At 31.7% G+C, this 18,210-nt stretch overlaps 2 protein-coding genes across 3 annotated transcripts; both read right to left on the bottom strand.

The window, feature by feature from the left end:
* Positions 1-115: 115 nt before the first annotated feature.
* LOC18096910 (uncharacterized) lies at positions 116-755 on the bottom strand. Its single transcript, XM_006385526.3, has 2 exons — positions 590-755; positions 116-517 (listed from the first exon to the last, which is right to left on the bottom strand). Exons 1-2 carry the CDS (start codon positions 655-657, stop codon positions 394-396), a joined length of 192 nt encoding a protein of 63 aa, XP_006385588.1. The 5' UTR covers positions 658-755; the 3' UTR covers positions 116-393.
* A 2,758-nt stretch (positions 756-3,513) lies between these two features.
* Positions 3,514-9,834, bottom strand: LOC18096909 (probable serine/threonine-protein kinase PBL19). Of its 2 annotated transcripts, XM_024596617.2 has the most exons (6): positions 8,931-9,834; positions 7,714-7,974; positions 6,793-6,915; positions 5,973-6,350; positions 3,889-3,942; positions 3,514-3,799 (listed from the first exon to the last, which is right to left on the bottom strand). In XM_024596617.2, the coding sequence occupies exons 1-6, from the start codon at positions 9,276-9,278 to the stop codon at positions 3,794-3,796; spliced, it is 1,170 nt and encodes a 389-aa protein (XP_024452385.2). In that variant the 5' UTR covers positions 9,279-9,834; the 3' UTR covers positions 3,514-3,793. The 2 variants fall into 2 exon arrangements, with proteins under 2 accessions (XP_024452385.2, XP_052307497.1); XM_052451537.1 differs by lacking the exons at positions 3,514-3,799; positions 3,889-3,942 and having other exon boundaries at positions 5,560-6,350.
* Between the last annotated feature and the right edge of the window lie 8,376 nt (positions 9,835-18,210).

Here is an 18,210-nt window from a genome sequence, read left to right as displayed (position 1 = left end):
ACACATCAATTACCACCGCAAAAAGGCAATAATAGGCTGCTAGCATGAACGATGTGAAGCATCTGAATGTCTTGCATGCCTAACAGGTTTTCATGAAAAAAAAAACAAATAATCATTCATGAAAAATAATAATAATAATAATAATCAAAAGGCGTCCAAGACAAAGCGATCCGTATATCTAAATTCAAAATTCAAAATACTTAAATAAAAAAAAGCTACGCGTTAATTAATAACATTAGGCCAATGCTTGTTAAGATCAGCAGCAATATTACACAATGCACAGATTTTCCTTTAAAAATAGAAAGAGCAAAAAAATAATTACGGCAGGAAACAATTAACTCACTATAACACAGAAGAAGAGGAGGAGTTAAAAGTCAAAATCCCAAGGTTCTCTTAAGTCTCCAAGCTCTTTCCGAGCTGATTCTCTTCAATTGAATTCGGATTTCCACGGCGAAGATCTTCAATTAAGTCTCCAAGCTCTTTCCGAGCTGATTCTCTTCCAAACATGAAACCATACCTACAACCCCCAAAAATAAAATCAAATAAAAAAAAAAGCTGATTGACTGACGATAAGAAAGTTGAGGAATACCAGTAGGAAACGGCAGAGAAAACCCCGGCTGTGGTTACTGTTTGAACTAGTGTGAATGATCTTCCCATTTTCCTTTTTCCAATTCTGTTTTGTTTTCGGTTCTTTTTCTAGTCAATGAGTTAGTAAGAGTATAGTGTGGGCTAAGGCTGGGCTCCAATAACTAAAGCCTGTAGTGTAATGCTTTTACACCTGAACCATACATGGGAGATTACGAAACTCTCTTAAGTAACTTCCTCTTTAAAAATCTCAAGTATTATATTTTTTATATTAATATCAACTTTATGCATTATATTTTTATTTTACACTTTTCTATATATTGTGTCATTAACATCATATTATATATATATAGACACTAAAAGCGGGTCTATGGTATATCGCGGGTCATTATTATTATTATTATTATTTTGTAGTTTAGGTGCTGCAAAATATATTTTAAAACAAGAAGAAAATTCTTCAACCCGGGATATAGTCTCGATTGATTAAATAAGTTAGTTTTATTTTAATTAATTAAAAATATAAACAATAATAGTAAATGAGAAAAAAAAAACAATCACAATAACTTGAAAAAAAATATTTTTCCAAGAGTCATAAAATAATGTTTAAAGGATAGAATTGTGTAAAAAATAGATAAAAAAAACCAGTGTGAGTCAACCTGAATTAACATAATAGACATGTAACCCGGCAATCTGGGGCAACCCATCTCGAGTTAACTTGTCAAACCCGCTTCTCATCTCATGAGGTTAGGATAATCCGATAAAAATAAATCAAAGAAAACCACAAATCTATTTTTTTTTAAAAAAAAAAACTAATGTTGAATGATAAAATCCAAAAAGAAAATAAGCTAAAAAAGAAAGTGAACCTTTATTAACTAGTCAAATTTATGACTTTGGTTATTAGATTGCAAGTACCGTACATGAAAAAACCATAAAGTCCAACCCTTAACAAATCAAATGTTAAAAGATAAAATTGAGGGAAAAAAAAAAAGCAATCATACAAAAGGATAAAAAATAGCAATTAAAAAACAGAGGATAATTTTTTTTTTTAAAAAAGGGAATTTACAAATTCTTTATTGGAGAGTGAAATTGAAAAGAAAAACAACTTTAACAAAAGGGCAAGAAAATCAAAAGAATGATGTTCAAATTGAAAAAATAATATACCATAAATTTTAATTGAATGATGAAATTAAAAAACAATAAAACCTTTACAAAAAAGTAAAAGAAAAAAAATAGAAATTAAAAGAATAAGGATTAAATTAAAAATAATAATATATGACAAATTGGGATTAAATAATGAAATTGAAAACAATTAAAACTTTTACAAAAAAATCAAGAAAAAAAATATAAAATAATAAACGCTAAAGTTGAAATATCAACAACAAAGAGGACAAACTTGTGATTTTCAGGGGATGAGAAAGAAAAGAAGGGAAAAAAAGGTCCATCGGTGATAAATAACGCCGTCACCACTAACACGCGTTGCACCAACATAAATAAGACGCGGTGACGTTTTCAATGACATGGTGAAATTTTTTTTTTTTGCTACTAGAAGGTGCCACATGCATTGCTAGAAAAGCGTGGATACCTCCAATGCACCAACCTCTTCTTCCATTTAAATAAAAAAAAAATCAGTATAAAAAAAATCAAATTGCTCTCAATAAACCTGGTAATAAAGGAAAGATCAAAATGAAAAGATGAAAAGCTCCTCAAAAGCACAGTTTAAATTTTGTTTATTTAAATAATGAATTTGTTATTAAACTGTATTTAAAAAACTGAAAAGACATAAATAACCATGAATGCTAGTTTTAAATTTTTTATTTTGAGAATAATTAAATTATTTTACCATATTTAAAGAATTAAAAACAACATTTATATCTCTAATTAATTTTTTAATGACTAATAAAACATGTGAAAAGATTAAAATACCCAAAAACCAAGACATTTGACTTTTGTTAGGAAGGGTAAAAGCTAATCACACTGTAGCTGTGAAAATTAAATTTTCCTTTTCTTTTAGGTTTTATATATATATATATATAAATTAATTTGTGAATTTAAAAGAAATGAATTTGATCCATCGTGAAAAAATTCTATCTGTGCTTCTAACAATTTATTATTCCAAAAATGATTGAAATAGTTCGAATTCAAGCCCGTTATGAAGTAACTTTTCATCTATGGTGCGGGCAGCCGACCGACCAGCCAGCCAGCTTGTGATGGTAATTTCACTGGCAAGTTGGTGATGTTTAAACACGAGCCCTGATTCCTCACAATCTTTTCTAATACCTCGTAGAAAAAAAGAGATAATCATATGTTTCGTCGAGGTCGTACGTGTGGTTTCCTCCGCCTGCTCCACCAAAATTAAAAATACTTTAAATATATATATTTTTATTTCTTAGGATGAATATGGAACACGTGGAAAGATAGATCAGCTATTTCCTATTTCACGCTCTTGATTAAAAATATTATTTAAATATCTCCTGTATGCGGACAATTATCAATACATCAATCCGAGTCGCATGCCATTGCTGCGCGTGTAGCACCACGGTTCATGAAAAAATAAAACCAGAAAAATTACTACGCGTCATGACACAAGTTCATGCTGGATTCTATGTTACTCTACCATGGAGTAAGATAAATTAAGATAGAGAGGTTGAATGATAGTGGAAAGAAATCATTCAGTATATTTTATTTTATTATAAATACTATTTTATTTTAATACAATAAAAATATAAAAACTTCTCGTTTCTGTAAAATAGATCGATTTTTTTTTTTTTTGGAGAGGAGGGGGGGGATTTGCAACTCAAAAGTTTTAGAATGAAAGGAAATTTTTACCAATACCCACTGGTTAAGGAAAGAAAAGAACGTCTTTGACGAACAACAGGAGGCGTTGAACCAATTAACAGGCAGAAATAAGTACGAAAGGTTGATCAAGAGTTGAGAAAAAATGGAAACCATATTACATTAATCATTGCAATCATATCAGACAGAAGTTTAGCATCAAGATTCACGACCATTCTGCACATTCACTCTTTGTTATTGCCTGCCTCACTCCATTTATGGTCTTTGCAACGGAAAAGAATGGTATTGCTTAGCCGACACTGAATCGGATCAACTCATTTACAAAATCTATGTAACTCTAGGATTTATTTTTCATTGGAGTGAATTTCAGGTGCACTGTTAATAGTTCCATCCGTTGTGCATAGTTTCCAAACATTTACACCTGTCAAAATTACAAAAGGTAGTTCAATCAGAAAAGTATGGTAATGTTTTGGCTCTAGCCAAACTGTTAAAGATTATACATGGACAAACCTTGTTCTGTCTTCGCCTAAACAAGCTAGATTGAGATGATTCGGCAATATTCTTGTCATAACCCAATTTTTGAATAAATAATACAATGGATAAAAATATATTTGAGAATGGAGTTAAGATAACACAAAATTTGAAGTTTGAGGATGTAATTATTAAATTTGAGAGTCAATTGATCAATAATGGAAGAATTAATAAGTTAGAGACTTTAATTAAAATTTTGAGTTAGTTTAATTAATAAATCAGGTGCTTAATTAAAGAATTAATGAGTTTGAGGACTTAATTAAACTTTGATTCAATTAATTAAAGGAATCAGTGATTTAATTGAAGAAATACCAAAATTTGAAGCTGATTCAAGGAAGATTGCTAGAAAATTAAAGTCCAAGGACCAAATTGAATAGTCCAGAAACCCAGGACTGTTATGGCGCTATAACTCAGGAATTCAAATTGAATCTAATCCAAGGGCACAATTAGAAATTAATTATTACTGATTAAGATCCCAATTGTTGAGTTTAAAACGTTCAGGGGTCAAAATGAAAATGTCCATTGCTGCCGAAACGTTGCCGTTGCTGGTGGAACAATCGTGTTCATCTTCTCCATCCCGATTCAACAGGCTGAAAATCTGCAACGGATTCGATCCAATCGTGGATCACGTCTCTCGCCCACGATCTCGTTCGTGGCAAATAACAGTCCTGCAAAGGCAGGACTGGTTAAAGGAGGCAGCTTGGGAATCTCTATAAGAGGGAGAAGAAAACCTGGAAAAGGGACCGGGAACCCAAAAACAGAGCAAATCACAGAAAAGAAACAGAGCATAAACGCAAAAAATATATATACACAGAGAAGGGGAGAAAGGAAGAGGGGAGTCACAGATCAGCCCTGCCATTGTCTTCGTCCCTGCAAGAAAAAAAGAAAACCAGTGAAGAACAACCCAGAACACAAAGAAGAGGAGAGAAAAGCAGAGGAACAACCATTGTCTCCGTTCCTGCAGAAAAAGAACAACCCAGAAATCAAATCCAGCAGACGGTAGGCACAAGAGCAAAAGGGAAAGTAGAAGTAGGTATACAGCAGACGAAAGTCACCACCAGCGTTCCAGCCAGAGCTTCGCCATCGTCTCCATCGCCTCTAACAGAGCAGGTACGCGACTTCTTCCTCTTGCATTCGTTTTAGTTAATTGGCATTTACACTGTGCAAGTGAATTTTAATTCACTTGCACAGTGTAGCAACACGCGTGCGTTAGCGCACGCGTGTTGCTTAGCCCAGCCAGGCCACTGGCTTGGGCCAGTGGCCGGGCTGGCTGGGCCCAGCCCAAAAAAATAAAAAATAGAAAAATGAAAAATAAAAAAAACAAAGATGTGTGTATGTATAAATAAAAAAATAAATATGAATTTGTTGTTTTTATTCATTGATGCCAGAGTCAGAATAAAAATACTGATTCAAATTTATTTTATTGTATTTTATTTAATTACATAAAAATAAAAAATATGCATGCAAAAGTAAAATAAAATAAAATAAATTTATTGGTTTATTCACTGACGCCAGAGTCAGGAATAAAGATACTGATGTAAATTTATTTTATTTTATTGTATTTTACTTTTATTTAGTTACATAAAAAATGTGTATGCTTAAAAAATAAATTTATTTGATTTGTTTATTCACTGACGCCAGAGTCGGGAATAAAAAAAAAAACTGATTTAAATTTATTTTGTTTTTATAGCTACGTGATATTTACCAACGCCAGAGTTGGAAATATCCGTAGTTAAATATTCACTGACGCCAGAGTCAGGAATATTACACGCAAACCATTATAGCATAAACCAACAAAATGTTAACAATTTATGACAAAACCAGCAATGCAGCCTGCCTCAGGCAGGACGTTTAAGAGGTGATAATATCTTCCTTTTTGCGTAACCAGTCCCGTATCATAGAATCTCTGTTGACCAGTTAGGGTTCCTAGTGACCATAATACTAGGTGGCGACTCCTTGAAACAAGACCATTCACCATTAAAGAACAGGATGCCAGAAATCCGTTCTTTCCAAAGATTCCATAATTTTTTAAGGCCGCCGCGATGTCGGATGCGACAATTCTTATTTGTGGAGGTGCTTCCCCCTTCCAAATCTTGTATTATTTGCTTCAGGCTGGCCACCACTTGAGTCATTGCCGGCCGCTCTTTTGCGTTCTTGTTTAGGCAGCTATCTGCCAACTTAGCAATTTGCCTTGCTGCTTTGATAGAGTACTCATTTCTCAGTCTTGGATCAATAATCATGCTAAATCTGCTACTGTCAACTGGGAACTGTTTCACCCAATATAGAAGCTTCTGCTCCGCTGCAGGGCGGTTTGTTTCCACAGTTCGCCTGCCAGTAAGGATTTCGTAGAGAACCACACCGAAGCTCCATATATCACTTTGACTGGTGAGGTGGCCTGTTTCAAGATATTCAGGAGCAGCATATCCATATGTACCAAGCACCTGACACCGGCAAACACATAAACAAAAAAACATGCAATGCCAAAAAACCAATATTGAAATACAATCACGCAGCTTTGTATTAATGATTGACCAGGGAAAGGCATCCTGCATAACCAGGCTTATCCAGATCTAAAAATGTAACTTTTCAGGTAAATTCGTGTTAATGATTTGATAGATACCGGTAAAGAAGAAAGAAAAGAAAGGGAAAGATAAGAGGTTAATTTGGTTCCTCCTAGTTGCAGCATAATTCATATATAACCAATGACATGCTGGGATTTTTCAGTTTCTAAAACACATATTTTCTACAATCTGAGCTGCATCACTTCTAGTATGGAAGTTAAAGGTGATTAGATTAACCAGCTACATTTTTTGGTTCAGCAAACTAATGAAGAACGCATATTAGAAGATGGTTTTGTTTAAAACATGTCATAAAGCTACTCACCGCAGTGGATACATGAGTCCGATCACCAGTCGGCCCTTCTCTAGCAAGCCCAAAATCTGAGAGCTTCGGCTTAAAGTCCTCATCCAAAAGAACATTCGAGGATTTGAAATCTCTATAAATTACCTGTGCAATTGAGACAGAAAAGGATTAAAATTCAATAATTGAATAAGAGGCTGTCTTAAAATGTACCAAAACTTCCAATGTGAAGCCAAGAACGTTACGATCGTTCATAAACAAAATAAGATACACAATGCCGTTTGTCCAATTCACAGCTTCTCCACATCACATAAAACCGATACCCTTAGGAAAAGAAATTATAAGGATTTGGATGCAGAAAATGAGTTCTATCAAGGTTTCATCCATGGCGAGATGTCACAATAATATCCTGTAGTGTAAAACTAGGTAATGATGAAATTTCTCATCCGCCCAACACTAGATCTGAACAGTAGATTCAGCAAATGCCTTTTCCAGAAACTATGAGGTATGTTTAATGAGTCAGTAAAATTCCCTACCAGAAAAGAATGACAAATGTGGCCAGGTCATATCATCTTCGCTGGAGACTTGTCAAATCATAGTGAGACCGGATAAAATGTTCTCACAGGAAGCAACTACCTGTCTAAACCAGTTGCTCAAATTATGTATGACTCTACCAGTATGATGGTCCAGAATGGGCCAATTAATCTACATTAATATTAGAAGGTTCTGACTTCAAGACCTACACACAAATACATTTTTTTTTACATGAATCAGCCAATACCTTACGAGTCCACACACTCATCTTAAGAATAGCATCATAGCCACAACTTGAAAGCATGAAAGTGCAAGACGCTCCAGATTCCTAGATCAAGACAGATTTCGACTTGGTGCAGTCTACGTAACAGGGCCATTAATTCAGTTCATCTAGGTCATAGAAAAAAGTACCTGGACTTCCATTCCTCCATGCAAGTAAGCCAATCCTTCAGCAGCACCAAGGATTATCTCTAATCTTTTCCTCCATGGCAGATTGGGCAGACCTCTTCTGAAAAGATGATCTTCTAAGCTTCCCTTAGGCATATATTCATAAACCAGTAGCCGTTGGATCCCTCTTTCACCATCTACGGAGCAGTAACCTATAAGTTTCACTACGTTTGGGTGACTGACAACCCGAAGAAATTGAACTTCTGCAAGCCATTGTTTATGACCCTATATCAGAGAAGGACATCACCAAAAGAAACAGGTTTTAGTTGATGAAATGAAGAGATACATAAACAACAAATAAAAGAAAACATACAACAGTTAATGAAGGCCAACAGTCATCAATATTACCAAAAAAAAAATTAAGTTTTGATGAATTTGTGTAATTTGAACTACAGAGAAGATTCAAGGACCGAATACTAACTTTTGGATCCAGTTAATTTGAGCTTTGTTCCAAGAAAGACACTCCATTTTCCTTATTATAATGGGATTCTAAGCATAAAGTTCAAGTTTAAGAGATGCAAGAGTTATTGGCCTATTGCATATTATTGTCCGTTAGCTTCTTTTTTCTCTTGCTAAATTTTGTGATAATGCCAACTCTCCGCTCATTCACAATACTCCCCCCCTGGCAATCGCCAAATGACTTGCAAAGTCTAACTTATCACTGTCTACATTATTATCCTATCATTATTAAGAATGAAACTCAAGATCATATCCAAATGGAATTGTCTTGCTACTTTGGCCAAAGACATCGTTGGCAGCAAAATGACATAATCTGTATCCCAAAGTCGAGATTATGTGACTTGTAAGCCACATTTCTTCACATGATCATGTCAGATTTTGATTTCAACATTAACTCCCCCAACCGAATGAAAATTATTACATGTAAAGTAATTGTAAGCCTCAAAATGAGTACATTACTATTTTGTGATCATTTCAGGAATGGATATGCTTGTAAATCAGTCAATCACCAAAGGACGCTTTCTTTGTCAATTTTTGTTTAACAGCTAACTTTTTCACCTTGATTTAACTGAGGAGCAAAGCAAAACATGACATTTTTTCAATTTATAACAAGATGTCCATACAAACAGTTAGTTCACCAAAATACATTACTGAATGCAAGAGGCAATTGGAAAAATAAATAAATTAAGCACAGCAATTACAAAGAAACAATGAGATTGTACCTGCAAGCCGTGGTTGTTGAGCTTTTTTATGGCAACCACTATAGGATCCCCTTGACCATTAGCAGGTCTGATTGTTCCCTTGTACACACTCCCAAAACCACCTTCTCCAATCGTAAGCAATCTGTTAAAACCAGTTGTAGCCTTTCTAAGCTCTTGAAAACTGAAAACTTGCAAATTGTGCTCGCTCACGTTGTACAATTCAGGTATGCTTCTTGGACATGGTAAGGACTTCGCTGTACGACTCGAAGATGGAATATCTGATTTGCGTTGGCCTCCCAATTCTGGGGCTAAATTTGCTTTCCCTTTCATGTTCTTAGATTTATCCTTAAAAATATAGAAACACTTCATAGTTTTTCCCTTAAGCTTTCGATATTAAAACTTGCCACAAGCACGTATTGTCTCAGATTGTTGCAATTGCAAGAGTGAAGGAGGGCCTTAAAAGGGCTCAAAAAAGAAACGCAGGGTGAAGAAATGAAAACTGCAGGAAATGAAGGGAAAAAGCAAGCTTAGCAAACTATATAGATAGAGAAGCAAACTAAGAAACCCAGTTGAGGATTGAATCAAAGTGTAACACAACAAAGAAAGAATTGAACTTTGATCGGAGGAATTATATTGTAGAGAAGTGATGGCAGCAGAAAACCAACCAAGAATAGAATGACAGGTATAAATGGGCAGAAAATGGAGTCGTTAGAAAAATAATTACGATTCAAAACCGAAGCATGAAACAGGAAATAACAAGCAATGCAGGTGGGAAAGTAACAAGATGAGAAAGAAAAGTAGAATATACACGCATGGAAATAAAAGGGAATTGAGAGAGAGATAGAGAGAGTGGCGTGTAAGACCAGAAGAAATGAAGTGAGGACAGTCCACATGATCAAATCAGCGAAGACTTATAAGAAGACCTTTACCTTCCAGGTTAATGGTTATCTTTATAATGGGTCGCTGTATTTCCTTACGCGTTCGTACCCTGACGGGATGTGTTTTTGGAAAGCTTTTTTTGTGGTTGTTTTTTATTTAAAAATCTATTAAAATATAATTTTTTTATTTTTATTTTTAAAATATTTTGAATATCAATATATTAAAAAAATTAAATAAAAAAATAAAAATAAATTTTAAATAAAAGAATTATATTTTTAAAAACATAATTTAAAAGACAATTCCAAATTCCAAACTTCATGTTAGTCCCTTTATCTTCAATGAGATACCGTAATTGATAACTACTTACTTTGGAAAAAAGAAAATATCTAAAAACCAATGCTTTGCAACTAAGATACATGGCGTCCATCATCATCAATCTGATAATCCTAAACATTAAAAAAAAAATTATATGCATATCTGTTTATATATATATATTTTTTATCGTGATTACTCGGGATAATTCAGTCTTAAATATCCAGAAATTTTATCTAAAAACACTTTTTATTTAGATTTTTTTAATTTTTAATTTTCTCAAATATAATTTACGAAAAAAAATACTAAATGAATATTTTTTAGCTTTTAAAATTAGAAACACTTAATTAATAAACTCTTTAAAATATGAGCACTCGCATAATAATAAAAATAAAAACATATACGCTTAAATAAAAATAAAAATTGTAACGCTCAAGTAGAAAAAACAAATAAAAAAAAGAAAAAAAGAAAATCCAATGGTCTTTATAATTTCTCCCTTATAAACGGGTTTCATATTTGATCTTTGAGACGTCAGCGGGTCACTTTAAATTAATGTTTGACATTTGACCAACTAAAGTTAATTAATTAATTAATCGACTTTAAGATAGAAGAAGCAAGAATTTATATAAAAGAGAAAATGGCTATGTACCGCCAACTTCAATAATTTGCGTCACCCGGTACGCAGTCGTTTTGGCCTTGCGTGTGGACGTGAGTTGTCATGCTTGTGCTTCTTCCATTTTCTTTGTTCTACAATCCCCTGTTACCTGCCCAGTGCTACTCTTCACATTCTGTGCATTTTGAGGCAAATATTATTTAATTATTTCAATCTTAAAATACGCAAAGAGTGTTCCATGATATTGTTTATAATATAATATAATATAATATAATATAGTATAGTATAGTATAATTCAGCTGAAAGTTTTAGTTTGGGAGTAAATTAACACGTAAAAAAAAAACAGTACATTAAGGCATTAATTAATATATCAAGCATGAGACTTCTCAAAGTCAGTCTCCACCGAAAATGCCAAAAGAATTGAAGTCGGAGAAACATAGGACCAATGAGGAGACGTGGGGCTCGGCAACCTGACCTTCCTAAAGACATTTCTTAGGGTATTCAATGGTGCTTGCTTGCTTACTTTTCCTTGTCAAAATGTGAGTAGCAATTAGTTTGTCAATCATATTAATTTCTGGGTTATTGACCGTCTGGAAGATATTGAGATGATTTCCAGGGCAGCCTGGGAGTTGAAAAGAATTTAAATCTCAGATTATGCAACCGATAATACAAGAACATTGATGTGGAAGATTCGATTAGACAGGCAGAGAAAAATAGCATCTTGTTAACCGTGGAATGTTTCGCGTAGCGGTTGAATCACGTTTAGTTATTTTTTAAAGTTTTTTTTATTAAATTATTTTTTTGTGTTTTTAATTATTTTGACTTGTTATTTAAAAAGATAAAGAAAATTAACATGTTGTATATTTGGCGCAGCGGTTGAATCACAAATTATTTTAATTTATTAATATTAAAAATATTATTTTAATATATTTTTAAATAAAAAAATACTTTAAAAAACATTCATTTAATTTCTCTCCTTGCTTCGCCACCCTACAACACGCAGGTTGGGAAGCTGTGATCGAAGGATCATAAAGGGTAAGGGAGCTAATTTCTCGTTTTTTCATTACATGTCTTGTCTTCTTGACCGTTTCCAATTCCAGCATGGATGTTTTAGGGGCAGAAGTTGTCTTCGTTACATGCCAGCTTGATTTAATGGCGATGCATCTTACGTTAGTAATTGCGTATTTACAGGAGTAATGCATTTCCAATTAATATATGGTTAGCATCATTGCTTTATTCTCCCCAAAAAAAAAAAACTAAATAGACATATAAATTAAAAACTATTAATATAGTTTGATTAACATTGTGGGATATGGGTTTATTCAAGTTATCATAATAATAATAATAATAATAAAATTAATAGTGGTCAATGAAGCAAGATTTATTGTACTCTCAATTGCTATAATATAATGATGATTTTGCTCTTCATAATGCAAACCAAGAAAAGAAAAGTTATGAAATAAAATGGTCTTTTCACATGGCTTAATTGGTATTACCAAGTTAAATAGAGTTAATCATCTCTTCATAATTTTATTGCATATTTGAATTACTAGTTACTCTTAAAATAAAATCTAAAAAAACAATTAAATGGGGGCTTTTGTACTTTTCATCTTTTTTTGCATAGTATACACTTGAAATCTTATTTCTTTTAACTTGCTTTAGGAGTGTTTTCATATTTCAATATGGTTTTTTTTGTAATTAAAAAATAGATTCAAGAACATTTAGGTCTTTTAACATATATAAAATATATTTTAAAAGAAAATGTGGCATACATATGCCAGCGAGTGGGAGAAGCCCCCACCTCTCGGGCAGCACGTGAGGACTTCTTTGACGATCAAACACCACCTTCTGCGTGCAGCATCAGGAGTGGCACATCAAGATCTTGCTTGTGGAGGGGAGTGTTTCAGCGGCAGACCGACAGTGTGATGCCGATTGACTTTTTTTTCTTTCTCCTTGGTAAAATACAAAAGTTTTCTTCCATTTATTTTTTGTATACAATTTGGTTCTTATTTTTTTATTGCTATTTTTTTTTTATCTTTTGTAGATTTTTTTTTCAATTCCATCCCTTATTATTTGATTTCATTTAATTTTTATATCGAATTTGATCTTAATTCTCTTAATTGCTATTTATTTCTTTTTTTATCATTTTCTTTATTGAATTTTATTTTCAATTTCATCCCTTAACATTTGATTTTGATATATTTTTTAATCAAACGTGGCCCTCTTTTTTTTTATTACTATTTGTTTTGTTGTGAATCCTTTTTTTATTGCCCTTTTTCCCCTAATTTTATCCCTCATTATTTTGTGATTGAGAGTTTTACTTTGTTATTTTTTAAGTTTTGTTTTTTTATTCTAATTTTATCCCTCATTATTTTGTGATTGAGAGTTTTACTTTGTTATTTTTTAAGTTTTGTTTTCTTTAGGATTAGTACTGGGCTCACGGCCAGGATCATGGTGTTGAATGTTAAATTTGATTCTCTTTAACATAAGTTGACTTTGAACATTTTCAATTATTAACACAAGTAAACTTCAGTCCTTTTTTTATATTCTTTATTAAATTTGATTTTCTTTCCGACCTCATCCTTGAATGATTGATTTGTTAATAATTGGTATTCATATTTTTTCTTTATTTTTTTCTAAAGGGTTATCTCAATTCTATGACTATAGTCGTGAGGTCAATGAGTTAACCCGAGTTGACTTGGATATCATTATCTCATTGTTTTTTTCAGTTTCGCCATTTGATGTTGAGTTATTTGGTAATTAAGCTTCATTAGTTTATTCAATTTACTTTTAATGTGGTCATCCCGATACCACAACTAGATCGCAAATTTAGCATGCTAACCCGGGTGGGCTCATGTCGTTTTTTTACCTTTTTTTCTTTGCCACATTTCTTTGCATGTTTCTTTATTATTGTATTTTTTATTTATATTATTAAAATTATACAAGTTTATTAAACTCAGTCAAGTCATTAATGACCCGAGTCTTAAATTATTTTTGCTTCTTTAAGAACATGCACTTACATTATCTTAGCATCTTTTTTTACGATGAAAAAATTTAGTTCGATTCACGGCATAGCATGGGCACTTATCTAGTGTATAATATAGTCTATGATATTATTGTGGACAAATGAATAAAACGTATGCTGGAAGTTGTATCCCTTATTCATATCATTTCTCTGGAATCCCTCATAAAATAATTCATTTCTCTGTACATTTTCCCTGAACAGCTTCCTAACTCGATCAGGGGACAGTTTAAAAGTTTAAAGCTGTGCGGTTCCTAGTAGATAGCAAGAAGCATCGTCGTTGCTCCTCTTTGACATTGCCTTGCACCCCAATTGAAAATTGTTATAGATATGGGTTCTATTTTCTTAGCCTCATTTTTTTTAATTCTCATGCCAACGGGTAAATTCTCGTGTTCATTAATTTTTTATAGAGTATGTTTGTTTTTTTAAATTAATTTTTTAATGTTTTGGATTGTTTTGATATGTTGATGTCAAAAATAAATTTAATAAATAAATAAATAAATAAAAATATTATTTTTATATATTTTCAAGCAAAATTAACTTTAAAAAATAATTATTACCCTATTTTTTAGACTTTCACATTTAAGATGAAATAACAAAGCTGATAATTGTGCTGCCATTCCTTGCGAAGTACTTAATTGAACAGTACCAAATAAATGTTGAATTTTTTGATATGTTTGGCTTAACTGGATATAATTTGTATGAATTAAAGATTAAATAACCTTGATTTTGTTAGTTTTGTACAAAACAATCTAACTATAAATTACTAATAGTTGGTTAAATTTTTAAAGATTAATTTAATATAAAGTAATTTAAGTATATTTCAGCATAAAAAATAAAATTGCAGAATAATTGTATAAGTTTAAAGATTAAAACTATAGTTTTATGGACAAAACATGCATGAAAGAATTGGATACAAAATATCTTAAAGAATGTTGAAGCACTTAGATTGTATAAATGATATAGATTATGTATATCTTTTGTTTTTAAGATTTTATTTCTTATTATTTAATGCAAACAGATTAAATGTAACCTTTTAGAATTTTAACAACCCCATCTTAATCTTAATTAGTTGAACAGCTAATCAATGTGTATAAACTTTGAAAAAACAGACTAAAAATATTTATTTCTATGAAAAACTTAACCCAATCTGTAGTATGATTGAAGAAAAACATAGCAGAAAAGGCTGTACAAATAGAGAAAAAGAAGATAAAATAGATATTGCTTAGTGCGTAGAACATCTCATCTTCAACCCTTTCAGTTAGTTTTGATTCAAGCGAGTGCACGCGTGATTAAAGTTCAAAGCCTATTTAGCTTAATATCTCTTTATTTTAAAAGGTTTGGTGCCCTACAAACCCAAATCTAGTTTTAACTCTTTAACTTTTCACTATATAAGTTAAAAAAAAATCTTGAAAAAAAAACACCATATTTAAAATAAATTTCTTATTTTTTTATAATTTATTTTAAACATATTAATAATTTTCAACAAAATCTTAACTCAAAAAATAAATAAACATCTTTTAATTTAAACTCGGATATAATCATCAACCATATTTTAAAAAACAAATTCTACTTGTTAAATGGTGATAACTATCCTACCTAAAATTTAGAGGACGTTTGGCTCTGTGGTAGCTGCTGCTTTTTTTTCAAACTCAGTAATATAGTATTTGGTTATAAGTAGTGGTTGTGTTTTGACGCATGAGACCCACAAAAAATAAGGTGTAACCATAGGTTCAGCTAAAGCAATTTTTTCATGCTCCTTCCTACTGTGTCTTTGTACCGTGGAGAGCAAACTCTCCACTGTTCACTTAATTAAGTAGTACTCCACTGTTCACTTAATTAAGTGAACAGTGGAGTCACTCTCTACTGTTTCGGCCGGTCCGGGTCCGGTCCAAAGCTAAATGCATTGGACCGGGTCCGACCCAGTAAAAAAAATTAATTTTATTTTTTTTAATTGTGTTTTATTCGAAAAATTAGAAGGCAATCCCAATTTTATTCTTGCCGGGCCCGACCTGGTTAAAAAAATTTTAATTTTTAATTGTGTTTTATTAAAAAAAATTAGAAGTAGATCGCTTGATGACGTAGCATTTGCAGAATTTGATCCCAACCTCAATTTTGTTCTTAATGATATCTTACCTGATGTTGTTGCGCGCTTAAGAAACCATGGAAAATATAGTCCTTGTTGGATAGATTTCGTACGTTATGAAATTTCAAATAGTTTAATGGAACAATAAAAAATATTTGATATCAATATTATTTATTTCATGATGTAATAACAGTAGTTAAATTTACAATATTTAAATTAAAAAGCATCAATATTAATAAATATTTTTTTAATTATTTTATAACCTCAATTTGAAAAGCATTCTTTTAACCAAACACATTAAACTACTTTTTATTCAACCTCAATTTCAACCACATTTTTAACCAAATATATATTTTTCCAAACCAACCTTAACTAAAAGTATTTTTATAAAATAACTTTTTTCAAATCACAATCATAACCGCTACCACAATACCAGACACACTATGCTTTATTACCGAACCTCTTGCTTTATTGTTTACCAAATAAAAAAATTATTTTTCTGCTGTTGAAGAATATTTTTTTTTTTTTGGTCAAAGCCACTATATATGTATATATAGTCAATCGTTAGAGTGGGGTATTGTGATAATAGTTAGGAAGAGGAAAGAATTATTATTTTTATGGGAAAAAAACAAAAGGGAGGGAGACTTATAACCTCCACTTAAACTACTATGCCAATTAAATTCTAAATCTAAGCTCGCTAGCCACACCGGCCAAATGAGAAAATTGCTTCTTCAATCCTTGCCGGTCAGGCAATTTCTTCGTTTACCAATTTTCATCTCTACACCATCAATTTCTTCGTTTTTAATTGGGGGAAGTCTAGAAAGCTTACGCTGTTATATTTTAAGCATCATTACATTACAATATCAGGATCATTGAATTTGAATAAAATAACAAAAACCAATGGCTTTGGAAGTGTGTGTCAATGCTAAAATTCATTGTAGTTAAAGGTCATGATATGATGATGTCCCAAGAATTTAAGTAGTTGGAGGTTTAATTTTTTATTATGACAATTTATTTTATATTTTTAGTTAAGATTGCTAGAAACGGGTGTCTGATACCTGTAATTTTTTTTTTTTTTTGTAAATTTAGGGACTTTTTGATGATTAAATTCAGTGATTTTTTGAGAAAAAATACAATAATATTAGAGAGAGATACTTTAGAAATAAATATGTTGTAGAGAATGAAGATTCCAAACCCTTTTTTATATAAAGATTTAAGGTATAATTATAACTCATGAGTCTCTTTATAAAAAATAAGAGCTAAAATGTAAAGTTGCCCTGATAGTATTAAAGAGAAAAAATATGTCTGACATATATATATATATTAATGTTAATGGAAATATCCCTGACATATATATTTAATATTGATGAAATTATAATAAATTATTTGAGGAATTTTACATATTATCTCTTACACAATATTAATATCAAAAGTAATATAATGGATTTTTAGAGGAATTTTAAGAGAAAAAAGATCAAAATATAGTGCTGCTCTCTTCTCCTAAATTGAAGTAAGGGAGTTGGGTCATTCAGGAATTTCTGGCTGATACAATCCTACAATGAAATAATCCACGGATTTGGACCTGACATATTACCAGTTAGCAGCAGGAAATACCATCCAGGACTTTTGACCTGACATGTTCCTACTAGCACTGAGCCATAAGGGATCATCCCCTTTGTCTATGGGAACAAGAATCATATAGAGTTGCTCTCAAGTAAAGGGAATTCAAGGGTGGTTGTTGAAGTTTCGTCTACGCAGGCAAAGCTTCAATTCTTTTCGCTGTTCTCGCGGGGGCTGAGTCGGTCGTGATTTTTGCCCAACTTTTAGCACTGCATTTCAATTTCAAATATTCAATAATTTGTTATCTGTGAGTAAAGGAGGTCCATCATTTCCTTAAAGTGCTCAAGCTTTCTTAAAGGTATCAAATGATTTCTTTTTCGTGTTTTATCGGTAGTTGTAGTTGTTTTTTAATGTGTATTTTACTTAAAAATATATTAAAATAATAATTTTTATTTTTTAAAAATTATTTTTGATACCAGCACATCAAAATGATCTGAAAATATAAAAAAAAATTTAATTTAAAGCAAAAAAATAAATAAAATTTAATTTTTTTAAAAATATTTTTAAAACACAATAACAAATAGTGTTATGCACTGCTCCCCAGTCTTCCGGGTTCTGTTTCTGTCTTTTTCTTCCTCCATGTTTTATTAGATGGCACGCAGTATCCGTGGATTAAGCTAGCTTTCATATTGGTGTTTGGGTTTGAGCAGTGGTAAGACGTGGTTGAGTTTTTTTTTTTTTTTAAGGTATAATTAGGGTTTTTGTTTTAGAATTGCGATTCAATAATATTTTTAAAGATTTTTGAATTTTAAATTAATTTTTTGAATGT

The sequence above is a fragment of the Populus trichocarpa genome, chromosome 3 (assembly GCF_000002775.5).
Source record: "Populus trichocarpa isolate Nisqually-1 chromosome 3, P.trichocarpa_v4.1, whole genome shotgun sequence".
NCBI lineage: Eukaryota > Viridiplantae > Streptophyta > Magnoliopsida > Malpighiales > Salicaceae > Populus > Populus trichocarpa.
Note: the sequence above shows the minus strand (reverse complement) of the source record. Positions and strands in the feature narration are given on the sequence as shown.

Excerpts from the sequence above, each read along its gene's own strand:
- LOC18096910 (XM_006385526.3), bottom strand. The coding sequence starts at position 657 with ATGGGAAGATCATTCACACTAGTTCAAACAGTAACCACAGCCGGGGTT. Across the intron at positions 518-589 it reads TTCTCTGCCGTTTCCTACTG|GTATGGTTTCATGTTTGGAA; the intron begins GTATTCCTCAAC and ends TGGGGGTTGTAG.
- LOC18096909 (XM_052451537.1), bottom strand. The coding sequence starts at position 9,278 with ATGAAGTGTTTCTATATTTTTAAGGATAAATCTAAGAACATGAAAGGG. Across the intron at positions 6,916-7,713 it reads ATGGAGGAATGGAAGTCCAG|GTAATTTATAGAGATTTCAA; the intron begins GTACTTTTTTCT and ends TCAATTGCACAG. Across the intron at positions 6,351-6,792 it reads GGACTCATGTATCCACTGCG|GTGCTTGGTACATATGGATA; the intron begins GTGAGTAGCTTT and ends TGCCGGTGTCAG.